We start from the raw sequence: 14,672 nt of genomic DNA, 5'->3' as shown, positions 1-14,672 counted from the left end.
AAGAACGCTATCCTGTTATTTCTTTTCCACTAGGATTGTCTCAAGAGTGGACACAGGTGTTTTCCAGAGGCTCTGAAACTTGTGACATCACAGTGATGTGAGGATGTGACAGCAGAAAGATTATAGAAGCAGATGTCAGAATCTAGCTTTTGCGTTAGATGTTGAAATCTGTGAAAATGGGAAGCAGTACCACTCTTCTCACAAATATTAAAACTGTAGTAATTCTTCATAAAAATATGCTCTTTGAAAAAAAATGATTAGGGCAAAGAATGTACAGATGTGCTTTATACAATTGATGTATGTATATGTATGGACTGTGATAAGAGTTGTATGAGCCCCTAATAAATTGTTAAAAAATATGCTCTTTAACATCAAATGAATTGGTGTATTTTTCAGATTACTATTGCATTTTTAAATAAACTTCTCAGTTTCAATCACTGTTAATGGGGTATACACAAAAGCTCCCTATAATCAATATTTTTAAGAGTCTAAAGGGTTCTAAGATAACAAGACCAGATGCATTAACTGCTTGTTGCCTTTGAAAAAGAATGTTGTTGACCCAAAATGGCTCAGCAACTGCAGAGGACAAGCAGCAGCATTTAGGAAAAACATCACCAACTATTTCATGAGAGAGGTTTTGAGCGTCAAACTAAACTGAGATAATAACTTTGGTGTCTATATTTTCGAGGCCAAAGTACCTTAAGAAAAGCCCATTGTCAAAGTAAATAGAGGGTTCGAAGTCAGAGCCTTTGTAAGAAATTTATTTCCGGTGCAAATGTCAGAGTACGGTGAGGATCCTTGAGGCAAAGGTTCTCCTGGTTTACTGACACTGTTGTTGAGGCACCGATGCTCACCTGCCACTGCTCTCGACTGTCTGCCAGTCCTTTAGTTAGACCTGCAGTGCAAATCCTTTAGCAAATATGACAGGAGGGGCCACATGGCTGTCAGCCCCTTCCTATGTTCAGGGGCCTGGTAAGACCTGGCTGACGTCCCACTGTCCTTGGGTGGTTTAACTTGTTAACAGGCTCAGTTGCTAGCTGAAAGGCTGGAGGTTCGAGTTCACTCAGAGTGCCTCAGAAGAAAGGACTGGTGATCTACTTCTGGGGGGAAACCCCCGAAAAACAGACATTAAAAACTGCTAAGTGTGTAGTTCTCTTCTGACACACATGGGCTTGCCACAAGGTGAAATGCTTGACTCAATTGGCAACTGGTTGGCTGTCCAGCTGCCCCTTTCCACTCAGAACTTTGGACAGAAATGGAAGGTGTGCTGGGTGGTGAGAACTACTGCATGAAATGAAGGGGGCTAAAAGCGCCCCAGCCCGAGACCACACTGAATGTTAGTGTTTGTTGTTGTTAGGTGTCATTGAGTCAGTTCAACTGCCTGGTCCTGTGCCATCCTCACCATTGTTGCTTGAGCTCATTGTTGCGGCCACTGGGTCAATCCATCTCATGGATGGTCATTCTCTTCTTGGCTGACCCTCTATTTCTCGTGATGTCCTTCTCCAGGCAAGAGTCCCTCCAAAGTAGGTGAGAAGTCTTGGCAGCCTTTCTTCTAAGGAACAATCTGGCTGTTCCTCCTCCAAGTCAGATGACTTCTGGCAAATCTTACTGCCCACCTTTCAGATGTAGATGAGGTGGCTGGAAATACTGTGGCTGACATTGAGCCTCTACTCAAAGTTTCCCTAAACGCATGAACACAAAGTTTCCCTAAACGCATGAACACTTTGGTCTAATAACCTAGCACTGTTTGATACGCATCTTCCCAACACAATCACTGAAGACAAAATGGGTATATACACAATGTGGTGAATAAAGTGGATGGTGGCTGGCTATCAAAAGATATAGCATCTGGGGTCTTAAGGGCTTGAAGTTAAACAAGCAGCCATCGGAAGCAAATAAACCCAAGGAAGAAGCACACCATCTGTGTAATCATGAGATGTGGATGGGATCAGGGATCAAAAGATCCCAATTATATTAATGGGAACAAAGGGGGTTGGAGTGGACACCCAAAGGCCATCTGTAGACAACTGGACATTCTCCATAGAAGGGTTAAAAGGGACGACTCAACCAGGGTGCAGTATAGCACCGATGAAGCACCCATCATTCCTCTAGTTCCTGAATGCTTCCTCCACCCCACTACCATGACCCAGTTCGACATTACAAATCCAGCTAGAGCAGGGTACACACAGATAAGTGCTCTCAACATATGGAAATCAGGACAGATAAAACCCTCAGGAATAGTAGTGGGAGTAGTGATATCATGAGGGTAGAAGGATGATAGGGGTGGGGGGAAGAGGTGGAAGGGAAAAGGGGAACCTATCACAAGGTTGGATATATAACCCGCCTCCTAGGGGTATGAATAGCAAAATTGTGGGTGAAGGGAGACAATGGACAGTTTAAGAAAGGAAATAACACCATTAATATGTAATTGATCAAGGATTCATGAGGGTGGGAGGGTGGGGGAAGGAGGGGAAAAAAGAGGACCCAGTACCAAGGACTCAAGTAGGAAGGAAATATTTTGGAAATGCTGATGGCAACATATGTACAAATGTGCTTAATGTATCTGAATGATGGATTGTTATAAGATTTGTAAGAACCTCCCAATAAAATGTTTAGTATAATAATACATTTTAAAAGGAGGAAAAGTAAAATTGAAATGGACTTGGGGTCTTTAGTGACAAACAAGTTCATCTCAAAAAAGCATCTAGTCTATTCGAAAGGAATATCTCCCAGTGACAGTACCACGTAACTGGAATTTATAACATCTCTAGATAATAATAATAATATATAATCATTTTATTAGGGGCTTGTACAACTCTTATTACAATCCATCCATCCATCCATTGTGTCAAGCACATTTGTACATTTGTTGCAGTTTGGATTTCTTTCTTCCTTCAGTACCATCAATTCTTGATCATATGCTACTTCTCGAAATGGTTGATTGTTGACCAATTATTTTTGGTACAGCATCAACTTTTAAAAAAATCTCGGGTTTTCTTTAAAAAAATCATTTTATTAAGGGCTCATACAACTCTTCTCATAATCCATACATAGATCAATTGTGTGAAGCACATTTGTACATTCATTGCCCGCACCATTCTCAAAACATCTGCTCTCCATTTAAGCCCTTGGCATCAGCTCCTCATTTTCCCTCTCCCTCCTTGCTCTTCCCTTGATATGAATCCTTGATAATTTATAAATTATTGTCATATCTTGCACTGTCTGACGTCTCCCTTCACCCAATTTTCTGTTGTTCGTCCCCCAGGGAGGAGGTCATATGTAGATCCTTATAACCAGTTCCCCTTTTCCACCCCACCCTCTTGGTATTGGCACTCTCATCACTTGTCCTGAAGAGGTCATCCACCCTGGATTCCCTGTGTTTCCAGTTCCTAACTGTACCAGTGTATATCCTCTGGTCTAGCCAAATTTGTAAGGTAGAATTGGGATCATGATAGTTGGGGGAAGGGGAGAAGTATTTAGGAACTAGTGGAAAATTGTATGTTTCATTGTTGCTACATTGCACCCTGACTTGCTCATCTGCTCCCCGCGACCCTTCTGTAAGAGGATGTCCAATTGCCTACTCCATCTGTTCTGATGATGCCTGATACCTGATCCCTTTGACACCTTGTGATCACACAGGCTGGTGTGCTTCTTCCATGTGGGCTTTGTTGTTTCTGAGCTAGATGGCCGCTTGTTTACCTTTAAGCCTTTAAGACCCCAGACACTATACCTTTTGATAGCAGGGTACCATCAGCTTTCTTCACCACATTTGCTTATGCACCCGCTTTGTCTTCAGCGATCATGTTGGGAAGGTGAGCATCACAGCATCAACTTTTATATGAAGTAGCCCACACCTCAAGGAAACGTCCTTCTAATTGCATCAGGTATGATCTGAGTAAGGTGTTGCATGCCACCCCAATCTCCCCACAACTTTTTGGCTGCTCACAGCCTATCCCGTCATGGAGTTGATGACATTGTGTTAGGTCATATCATGGCATTTGACTGCCAAACTACTGAGAACCCTGGCTCACTCAAGTTGACACAGAAAACTATCATCATGTCTAAAGTGTGTGAGGGGATGTCTTGCCATCCTTGCCTTGCCTTTAAGGAGCATTCGTTCTCACTCTACTTCTTCCCAGGTGCATTTGTTTGCTCTTCTGGTAGGCCATGGTATTTTTATTTTTACCAGCACCATAATTCAATGGCATCAAATCTTCTTTGGGCTTTTCATTCAATGTCAAGCTTTCACATGTACACCAGGCAACTGAAAGTACTGTGGCTTGGTTTAGGTGAACCTTAGTCCTCAAGTTAACACCTTCACTTTTTAACAATGTAAAGAGATCTTTTGCATCAGATTTGCCCAATTTACTATGTTTTTTGATTTTCTAACTGCTGCTTCTGTGGATGCTGACTGTGGACCCAAGTAGAAGGAAGTCCTTGCCGACTTCAATGTTTCCTCCACGTAAGCTCCACCTAACTGATGCGAATGAGGCAACCTGGCAGCACCTTCATCAGCACAGCCAAATCAGAGAGCAAAACAAGCATCCGTTAATTCAGAAAGGGTGACGTATGCACTATGAACCTAGGAAAATTGGAAGTCAACAAAAATGAAAAGGAATGCATAAACATCACCATCTGAGGCTGCAGTGAGCTGCAATAACTACCGTTGGCTTATTTGAATCTGACAATCTTAAAGAGTCTACTGTGGTAGAAATGAAAAATTGAACACAAATGGTGTCATTTTCATCACCAAAAAACACATTTCAAGATCTATGCTGAAGTATAATTCTCTCAATAATAGGATAGTATCATACACCTCTATGGAAGGCCAGTTAAAGTAACTATTATTCCAATGTATGCACCAACTGATACTGACAAACGTAAACAATTGTACATTTTCCCTTACTACTTTTGCAGTGTGAAACTGGTCAAACATGAACTCAAGACCCACTTATAATCATAGTTGATTTTTGGATGGATACTTGGGGCATATCACATCAGTGACAGGCAACACCTGAGATCAGGATAGAATTGTGCAAGACCAATTACTTATTAATTAAAATATACCCTTTTATAAAACAACATAAATGGTGACTATCCATGTGAACCTTACCAGATGGAATACACAGGAATCAAGCAAACACCATCTTTGAAAAGGGATAATGGAGAAGCTAAATGTAGATTAAAATAGAGAAGGGGATACTGTATGGTTTAAAACCAGGAAAGGTGTGTATCAGGGCTGTATCCTTTCACCATATTTATTCACTTTGTCTGTTAAACAAATAATCCGAGAACCTGGACTATTTGAAGAACTTGGCATCTGGATTGGAGGAAGACTTGCTCACTAAAAGTACAAAGAACTTGAAGCGTGTATAGATGCAGACCAAGACTACATAGCCTTCAGTATGGATTCAACCACAACATAAAGAAAACAAAATTAAAAAAACCAAATCCTTACAACTGAACAAATAAAAAATATACCGATAGAGAAAATATTGATATTTTCAAGGATTTAATTTTACTTGGGCTCACAATCAACATCCATTGAAGTAGAAGTCAAGTGATTTACTGTATAAGATAAATCTGCTACAAAAGACCTCTTAGAGTGTTAAAAAAAAGCAAAGATGCCACTTTCAAGATTAAGGCATGTCTGATTCAGTCCAAGCTACTCCTTGTTTGTATGCAAAGGCTGAACAATGGATAAAGAAGACTAATGAAATATAGATGCCATTGAATTATTGTACTGACAAAAGAATACTGAATATAACATGGACTGCCAGAACACATCTCTGAGAAGTACAGCTATAATACTTCCTAGAATCAAGGATGTTAAGACTTTCTTTTTTAAAAACCTGTTATCAGGAGGGACAGTCCTTGGAAAATGACATCATACTTGGTGTACAGTCAGTGAACAAAACCAAACCAAACCCTCAATGAGATGGACTGATACAGTGGCTGTCACAGTGGACTCACATATAGCAATAATCACGAGGATGGCACAGGCCGGGGCAGTGCCTCCCCTGTTGTACCTAGGGTCTCTTTGAGTTGAAACCAATGTGACAGCATTTAAAAACAACTACTTTGAGAAGGCAACTCTTACCCAGTTTCACTTTAAGTACTCTCCAGCCAGAGGGGCTCATTTTCTTGTATTGTACCTACAATGTTGTGCTGCTATTCAGAAGGTTTTCAGGGGCCACTTTATTTCAGAAGTAGATGACCAGGTCATTCTTCCTCATCTTAGTCTGGAAGATCCCCTGAAACTTTCACTGTGGGAGCCTTTGCTGTGTTTAAAATGCTGGTGGCATAGCTCTCAGAATCACAGCCACACACAAGCCATCACAACCCTGCAAGATTAGGACCGCCAAATCTGTACCTCTCCCACATATCTGTGTAGTTATCTGTAAATCACTGCTCTCTGGGATGCAGAATTAGGAATATAAGGAATTCAGTTTGGTTATAATTTATCCCCAGAGAACCTAATGTAGTTCTTCAACTCAGTCACTAGGACCTCCTGCTCAGGCCCTTATCCACGGACTACTTTCTCTTGTTCTCCATTCACCTGGCTCATTCCTGTTTATCCTTCAGCAGATAACTGAAAATGGCAAAAAGAATCCCTTAGCATAAATGCAACGGAGTCAAATTTAAATCCGTGTTCACTTCGGTTCAATTTTAATCCACGAAACCTGCCTTGTCCTCCCCCAAATTAGATGCAAGGCTGTCAGGTGAGCAGCCCCCTGCAGTTTCTTCCCGAACTACGACCCAAACATGCTCTGGGTTGTCTCCCATTCCCCACTCGAAGGGTCTTTACTTGGCCAGGCACTCACTAAACGCCCTTGCCCGCCTTAATTCCTCAGTGTTTGCGGCGACGTATGGTCCTTTTACTACACGTCTGAGTCCTGAGGTTTCCCCTTGGGAACAACGGCCGGAAGGGGTGCTGCGCCTCACACGTCGCCGCCAACAGGCGCAAAAGGGCCTGCCTCGGGGCGGGCTAGGCGCGCGGCGAGGCGAGGGCGCATGCGCGGACGCAAGCCCTTACGTGGCGCGCTCTGATTGGAGGCCCCGCCGGAGTGGGGGCGGGGTGCTGGCCGGCGTCGCCACGTTCCCTGGTCGCCGCTTCCCGCCGCGCCGACGAGGCGGTTGAGGCCCGCGCCGAGCCCAGGTTTTGAACATGCTGCGTAAACTCACCCTCGACCAGATCAACGACTGGTTCACCATCGGCAAGACCGTGACAGATGTGGAGCTCCTCGGTGTGTCTCCCGCCCTGCCGGCCGGCGTGGCCCGGGACGAGGCCCAGCGGTCGAACGCGGCCTCCAGCCCCGAGGCCCAGGCGCAGCCTGCTACGACCTTCAGGAGGTAGGACTGGGCGAGATGACCCGCTACCCCGCGCCCAAGTCCACTCCGGGCCCTTCCCTAGCGCCCCAGGGCAGGCTGCGCATTCAGATGCCCTCCCCTCGGGACCGCCCACCAGGCGCCCACCCCGCAGGCTCCCCTCCTCCACGGCCTCATCTCCATCTGGGGGCTGCCCCATACATGGCGCCGGCAGTCTCCTCAGTTAGTTAGCCGGGTGGCGTCACTACCCTCCTCCTTCCGAGAGCCTTTGACCCCGGTAGCTGCTCCTGGAAGTCCAGCGGTGGCAGTGGAGGTGACTGAGGCAGAGGGTACGCTCGGTATTTGGGAGGGGGGGGTGAACCAGCCAGGCCTGGTGAATGGCGAGACCCCTCAGAAGGCCGCCGTGGAAGACCCTGGCTTCACAGTCTACTGTGTGAACTCGGTGTCCCTTCTAGTTGAGGTGGTGGCCCTCCCCACCTTATTTATAAAAACATGTGTGTTGTGGTTGCTATTGAGGGTGTATGACGCAACAGAACACGCCCCATTCCAACGGTTTTGCACACCCACGCTAAGGGTCACTGGTTCCAGCCTTCCAGTTGTGTGGTCATCCTCACTCCCTTTTCCAAACGGTGCCTCCCCGGTTAACTTAAATTTCACTTTTTAAAAGGTAACACTTGTTTGATCCATCTAATCTGGTGGGCAGGCCCAGCCTATGGACCACCTTTCAAACCTGGCTTCAAACCTGTGTGCACCCCTTACTTTGGTCTGCCTGACTTGAAGTTTTTGGTAAATTTATTTCTTGGTGGCAGAAAGGGGAGAGAGAAACTTATGATGGCTTTAGAGTGGCTGTTTTGTACATAGCTCTGCCAACTTGTATTTCCTTGAGTGGCTTGACCCCCTACTTATACGGCAGAAATCTCCCTAGAACTAATGGGCAAAGTGCATTGTTTTAAAATGACTCTTTGGGATTTCACTGCCATGGAGTCGATGTCAACTCCTAGTGCCCCTATAGGACAGGGTAGAACAGCCCTGTAGCTCAGTGGGAATAGAGAGCCTCATCTTTCTCCCTCAGAGCTGCTGGTGGTTTTGAATCGCTGACCTTGTAGATCACAGCGTAATGCGTAACTGTGCCACACAGGGCACCTTGAGGCTTTAAGATATTGGAAGGAAATTATTGACCTTGTCAGAAACCAGAATTGTAGATTTAAATGCTATTAGAACTACTATGAACCAGTTTTAAAGACTTTCAGTTCTTAAAGGCTAAAACTTCTTTAAAATAAATAAAAATTATTTTCCAGAGAAAATAGAATAAAGACAAACAAAATAAAAGTTATTGGATTCAACACATGTACAACTACTTTGTAAAATTAGCATGAAAATTTCAATTTTTGTACTTTCTGATGATAGACTGGCAAACAGCGTTGGTGTGTGACTCATGCTGTGAATAATGCTGGTTTAGATGACATTCCTCTGGAAATAATTCCCTGGACCCTTAAGCACATGTATACCCAATGGCATAGTGGAAAGCATGCAGTCAGTACTCAACTAAATATAGCTATATTATTTAATGCTCACAACAACCCTCTGAGGTTTGTGCCATTATCCAGTAGATGAGGAAACATACTTGGGTGATACAGTGACTTGCCCAGCTTCACATAGCAAGTGGTGGTGGTGGTAGGTAGCGGGTGTCTCCCCCTCCTCACCTCCAAGATGTCCACACCTTAATCCATGGACTTTGTTATTATACATAGCTCAAGTGAGTTTTCACATGTAATTAAGTAATTAGGTTAAACTACAAACCAATTCCTCTGTCACCTAGTCTGTCCCTACTCATAGCATCCCTACAGGATGGAGAACAGATAGGTAGGGTTTCCAAAGCTGAAATCTTTACAGAAACAGACTAGCACATCTTTCTCCTGTGGAGTGGCTAGTAGGTTCAAAGCACTGACCTTGTGGTTAGCAGTTCATGTGGACTTAGCCCAGTGCAATACTCAGGAATCAAATCGACTACATCTGTGGAAAGAGAATGGAGAAGCTCAATATTAGCAGTTAAAACAAGGCTAGGGACTGACCATGAAACAGACGGATTCCGTTTGAAGTTGAAGAAAATTAAAACAAGTTCGTGAGAGCCTGTGGTAGTTACATAATTTTCTGTCAACTTGATAAATAAGAAGGGGTGGAGTCTAGCCTGTCAATTGGGTCACAGTCTGGTGATCCCTACTTGTAGGTGTGGCCTTTTCATGAGGATTCTGGGACTTCCTCTCTTCCTCCCTGGAGGCAGGACATACTCTCTCTGCTTGCCATTCCTATTGACAAGCCACATAGAGCCACACTGATGGCAGCCAGAGCCTTGGAGATGCAACCACTGGCATTGGATCCACAGGACTTTCCACACACTGGCCTGTGATCTTGCTGCATCATTTCATGTGCTGCTAGAATCTGAAAGAGGAATCCATAGGCTACTATTGGACTTATGGGCTAACTTGGATTGGGCTGGGATATTTTATTGATGCATAATTACTTCTTGATATAAAGTTCTGTCTTTTAAATACATGAATGTTCCTGGATTTGTTTCTCTAGTTGACCTGGTCTAACACAAAGCCAAATAAGACCTTGAGTATATATCCCACCTGAATTTCAATAGTTGTAGACAGAAGTCCAGTTGAACTTGGCAGTTGGGAGTTAAAGGCTTTCAGACCAGTGAGGTGAGATCACATAGACTCCCCAAGTGCTAAATCCTAGAGGAGAGCGAGAGAGAAAATTCCCAAGAACCCAACCATGGAGTGCTTGGATAGTTTTTTCAGGTGATATCGAGTTGGTTCCTAACCATAGTGACCTTATGCACAATAGAACAAAAAAAATTGCCTGGTCGTACATCATCCTCGCAATTGTTCCTATGCTTGAGCCCATTGCTGCAGCCATTGTGTCAGTCCATTTTGCTGAAGGTCTTCTCCTTTTCTTTCTCCTTCTACATGTACAAAGTATTGATTTTAGATCAAGTAAAATGAAATTATTGGCACCTCCAGTCTTCATGTATTGTGCTGTAGTATATTGACTCCATTGCGAGCGTTCTGGCTTTCTTCACATTGAGGTGGAATTCATAAAGAAAGCTGAACCTGATCTTCACCAACAAGTGCTTCAAGTCTTCTGGTCTTTCAGTGAGGGAGGCAGGTAGTTAGCTGAATCTGATCTTCATCAAGTGCTTCAAGTCTTCTGGTCTTTCAGTAAGAGAGGCAGGTAGTTTATTGTGCCAACCTGGCCTGTAAACACATGCGCGATTAATTGAAGGCTGAGCGATAAATGGCTCGGCAAGTCTGGTCTTTCTTTTCTCTTGCTCTTTGGTCATTGGACCAGTGTGTAGCTGCCTTGCTTGTTCTGTGCCTCAATTTGCAAGCTACACTACCTGCGGGACACCTGATCCGTGGACTTTGTCACTGTAATTTGAGGTCCCTTCAAGACCTGCTTCAACACACCATTGGAATTTACATCTTTTGAGCTGGGGACTGTCGGACCCTGTCATCTGGCTGACTTGGTGACCTGCCTTGCTGTTTACTGCCTGTGCCCAGATAACTTGAATTGCTCTACAGAGGACTACCTGGCGGCCCTCAAGACTTGAAGGACTGCCAGTGTCTCACAACTGTCTCACAGGAGTGAGTTGCACTGAGCCATTTGTACTGCTTTATAATTTAATTAATTGTTTATTTCTTATGTTATATATCTACCTTATGTGTGTGTATATATATATGTATATATATATATAAAAATAAAATTATTAGCGTTCTGGTTTTGTTTCTCTAGAGAACCCTGTCTAACACAGTAAACAAAGTTGTGTCCTCTGCACATTGTAGCTTGTTAATGAGCCAACAACTGCCTCTTGGTCTATGTACTGGCTCTCCATGAACACAATTGTTAAAAAATTCCCATTTTTCTCAATACTACCTGTCTTAGTCTGGGTCAACTAGAGAAACAAATCCATGGACACACATGTGTATAAGAAAGAGGTTTATATATAAGAGCAATTGAACATGGAGAAAACATCCCAGTCCAGATCAAGTCCATAAGTTCGACATTAGCCCATATGTCCAACAGCAATCCATAAAGCCCTCTTCAGACTCATGAAACACATACAATGATGCTGAATGCAGGACGATCACAGGCCAGTGGCAGAAAGCCTTTGGATCCAGTGGCGTTGTAAGCATCTCAGCACTGGCAGGGGTCTCTACGTGTCTCTTCCAGCTTCAGAGGTCTTGTCAGCTGCAATGTCTCCCAGGGAGTAGTAGTGGCGAGAGTGTCTCTCTTGTCTCCCAGAAGTAATTAACAGATTTCCCAGAATTCTCATGACAAGGCCATGCCCACACAGAAGTCTCATTGGCTATCTCCAGATTGACAGATTAGACTCCACCCCTACACTCTTAATCTTTAAATTGACACCAGATTAGGTGATTTACCACATTACCTATCCAGTTTGTTTTAATTCATACAATCAATTGCCTTTGCATAGTCAATAAAACACAAGTGAACATTTTTTGTATTCTCTACTTTTAGCCAAGATCCATCCAACAGCAGCAATGATTTCCTTCATTTCATGTCTTCTTCTCAATCTAGCTTGAATATCAGGCAGTTTCCTGTTGGTGCATCCCTTTTGAATTCTCTTCACCAGAATTTTACTTGCATTTGATATTAATGATATCGTTCAATAATTTCCATATTCTGTTGAGTCATCTTTCTTTGGAATGGGGCACAGATATGAATCACTTGTAGTTGCTTGACCAGGTAGCATTCTTCCACGTTTCTTTGCGTGGCTCAGTGACTGCTGCCAGTGCTTCATCAGCTTGTTGAAACATTTCGATTGATAACTTCATCAATTCCTGGAGCCTTGTTTTTCACTGGGAGAAAGATGGGCCTTTCTTCTCCGATAAAGACTTACGGCCTCTGAAACTCAAAGAGGCAGTTCTACCCTGACCTATAAGGTTGCTGTTAGTCGACATCGACTAGATGGCCAGGAGTTGGTTTTATTTTTCACTATTACCTTAATGCAGCTTGGACTTCTTCCTTCAATACAACCAGTTCTTGATTGTATGCTGTCTCTTGAAATGGTGACATGTCGACCATTTCTTTTCGGTGCAGCGACTGTTACTTCCATCTTCTTTCCATTCTAGCTTGTGTTCTTCCCGTTTGATAGTCTATCTCCAGGGCTCTGCTTCTTTTACTATAACGCTTTATTTTGTTCTCTTGAGCTGCCCTTTGAAATTTTCTGTTCGGCTGTTTTACTTCAGCTTTTATTCCATTTCCTTTAGCTACTCTGTGTTCAAAGAGTTTCTTTTTTCCTTCATGTATAATGTGTTTGATATCATCACAGTTTATCAGCTGTCATTAGTGTTCATTGCATTAAATCTATTCTTGAAAAGCGCCCTGAATGCAATAGGATATGCCCAAGGTCATATTTTGGCTCTCATGGACTGGTTTTAATTTTCAACTTCAACCTATACTTGCATATGAGCAAGTAATTCCATAATTGGCCTCTTCCCTTGTTTTGGCTGCTGATATTGAGTGTCTCCATTTTCTCTTCCCACAGATGTAGTTTGATTACTGTGTATTCCATCTGGCTAAGTCTACATTGGAATGAAGGAGGGGTTGTTATTGTTAGGTGCCATCAAGCCAGTTCCAACGCCTAGTGGCCCTGTGCATAACAGAACTGCCTGGTCCTGCCCCATCCTCACAGCTGCTGTTATGCTGAGCCTGTTACAGCCATTGTGTTAAGTCCATCAAAGACCTTCCTGCAGAATTCTCTCATGCAATCTCCTGTTTGGTTTCTATCACTAAGCTCATATTTCCTATGTACTATTCTTGCCTCTCTTTTTACAACTTTCACATTCCAAAGTCATTATCAAATCATCTTGTTTGGATGTTTGATCAACTTCAGACTAAAGTAGTTGGTAGAATAATTTCTTCATCACTAATTTAGTGGTTGGTGTGTATATTTAAATAATACTTGTATTAACTGGACTTCACTATAGATGCATAGATATTATCCTATAACCGACAGTATGACACTTCAAGATTGATTTTGAAAGATTCTTTTTGACAATGAATGCTACTCTATTCCTTTTGAATTTGTCATTCCACACATAATAAATTGTATGTGTCCGACATAAAGTGTCCAATACCTTCCATTTCAGCTTACTAATACTTAAGATGGCTGTCTTTACTCATTCCATTTAGTTTAGTTTTTGACCATTTCCAATTTTCCTACATCATTCCAAAGAAAGGTAACCCAACAGAATGATAAAATTATATAATATCTTTACTATCATTTGAAAGTAAAATTGTGCTGAAGATCATCCAACAACAATTGCAGCAGTACATTGGTAGGGAGCTGCCAAAGGTTCAGACCAGATTCAGGAGAAGATGTGGAACAAAGGAGGATATCATTGCTGATGTCAGATGAATCTTAACTGAAAGCAGAGAATACCAGAAACATAATTGCTTTGTTGACTGTGCAGACATTTGGCTCTATGAATCATAAACTGTGTATAGCCTTGAACATTGTGCTCACAGGAAACTTCTTCACTGGGCCAAGAAGCAGTTGTGAGAACAGAACAAGGGAATGCTGCATAGTTTAATGACAGGAGAGGTGTGTGTCAAGGTTGTATTCTCTCACCATACTTATTCAATCTGTACACTGGGAAAATCATCAGGGAAGCCGGATTATATGAAGAAGAACGTGGCTTCAGGATTGCAGGGACACTTATCAACGACCTTCAAAATGCAGTTACCTCAACCTTATTTGTTGAAAGCAAGGAGGACTTGAAGCATTTGCTGATGAAGATTAAAGATTGAGATATTGTGAATTTAAACTCAGTGTAAAGAAGATCCAAATCCTCACAACTGGACCAATAGGTAACATGAGATATGGAAAAAAGATAGAAATTGTCAGGGAGTTCATCTTGCTTGGATCTACAATCAGTGCTCATGGAAGCCGCAATCAAGAGATCAAATGATGCCTTGCATGGAGTCAGTCTGCTGCTCAAGAACTCTTTAAAGTGTTGAAGAGCAAGGGTGTTACTTTAACGACTATGGTGTGCCTGACCCAAGTCGTGGTTTTTTCAGTGGTTTCATGTGCATGTGGACATTGAATAAAGAAGATGAGAGATGCACTTGATTTATGGTGCTGGTGGACTGCCAAAAGAACAAACAAATCTGTCTTTGAAGAAGTACACCCAGCATGTGTGTTAGAGGCAAGGATGGTGAGACGTAGTTTCATATGGAGAACATCATGCGGTAGCCGTCAGCTGTAATGGCTGAGTGAGGATGGGGCAGGACTGTGGAGTGTTTTGGTTGCT

General features: G+C 42.9%; 1 protein-coding gene across 1 annotated transcript in view; it reads left to right on the top strand.

The window, feature by feature from the left end:
- Positions 1 to 7,109: 7,109 nt before the first annotated feature.
- TDRD9 (tudor domain containing 9) overlaps positions 7,110 to 14,672 on the top strand; it is a 95,069-nt gene continuing 87,506 nt past the window's right edge. Inside the window, exon 1 of the mRNA XM_075530830.1 lies at positions 7,110 to 7,353. Within this exon, the coding sequence (XP_075386945.1) occupies positions 7,169 to 7,353 (185 nt within the window). The 5' untranslated portion in view covers positions 7,110 to 7,168. The remainder of the gene's footprint in view (positions 7,354 to 14,672) is intronic.

The sequence above is a fragment of the Tenrec ecaudatus genome, chromosome 14 (genome assembly GCF_050624435.1).
Source record: "Tenrec ecaudatus isolate mTenEca1 chromosome 14, mTenEca1.hap1, whole genome shotgun sequence".
Lineage (NCBI taxonomy): Eukaryota > Metazoa > Chordata > Mammalia > Afrosoricida > Tenrecidae > Tenrec > Tenrec ecaudatus.
The sequence above is the reverse complement of the archived record's forward strand: the minus strand, read 5'-3'. Positions and strand labels throughout refer to the sequence as shown.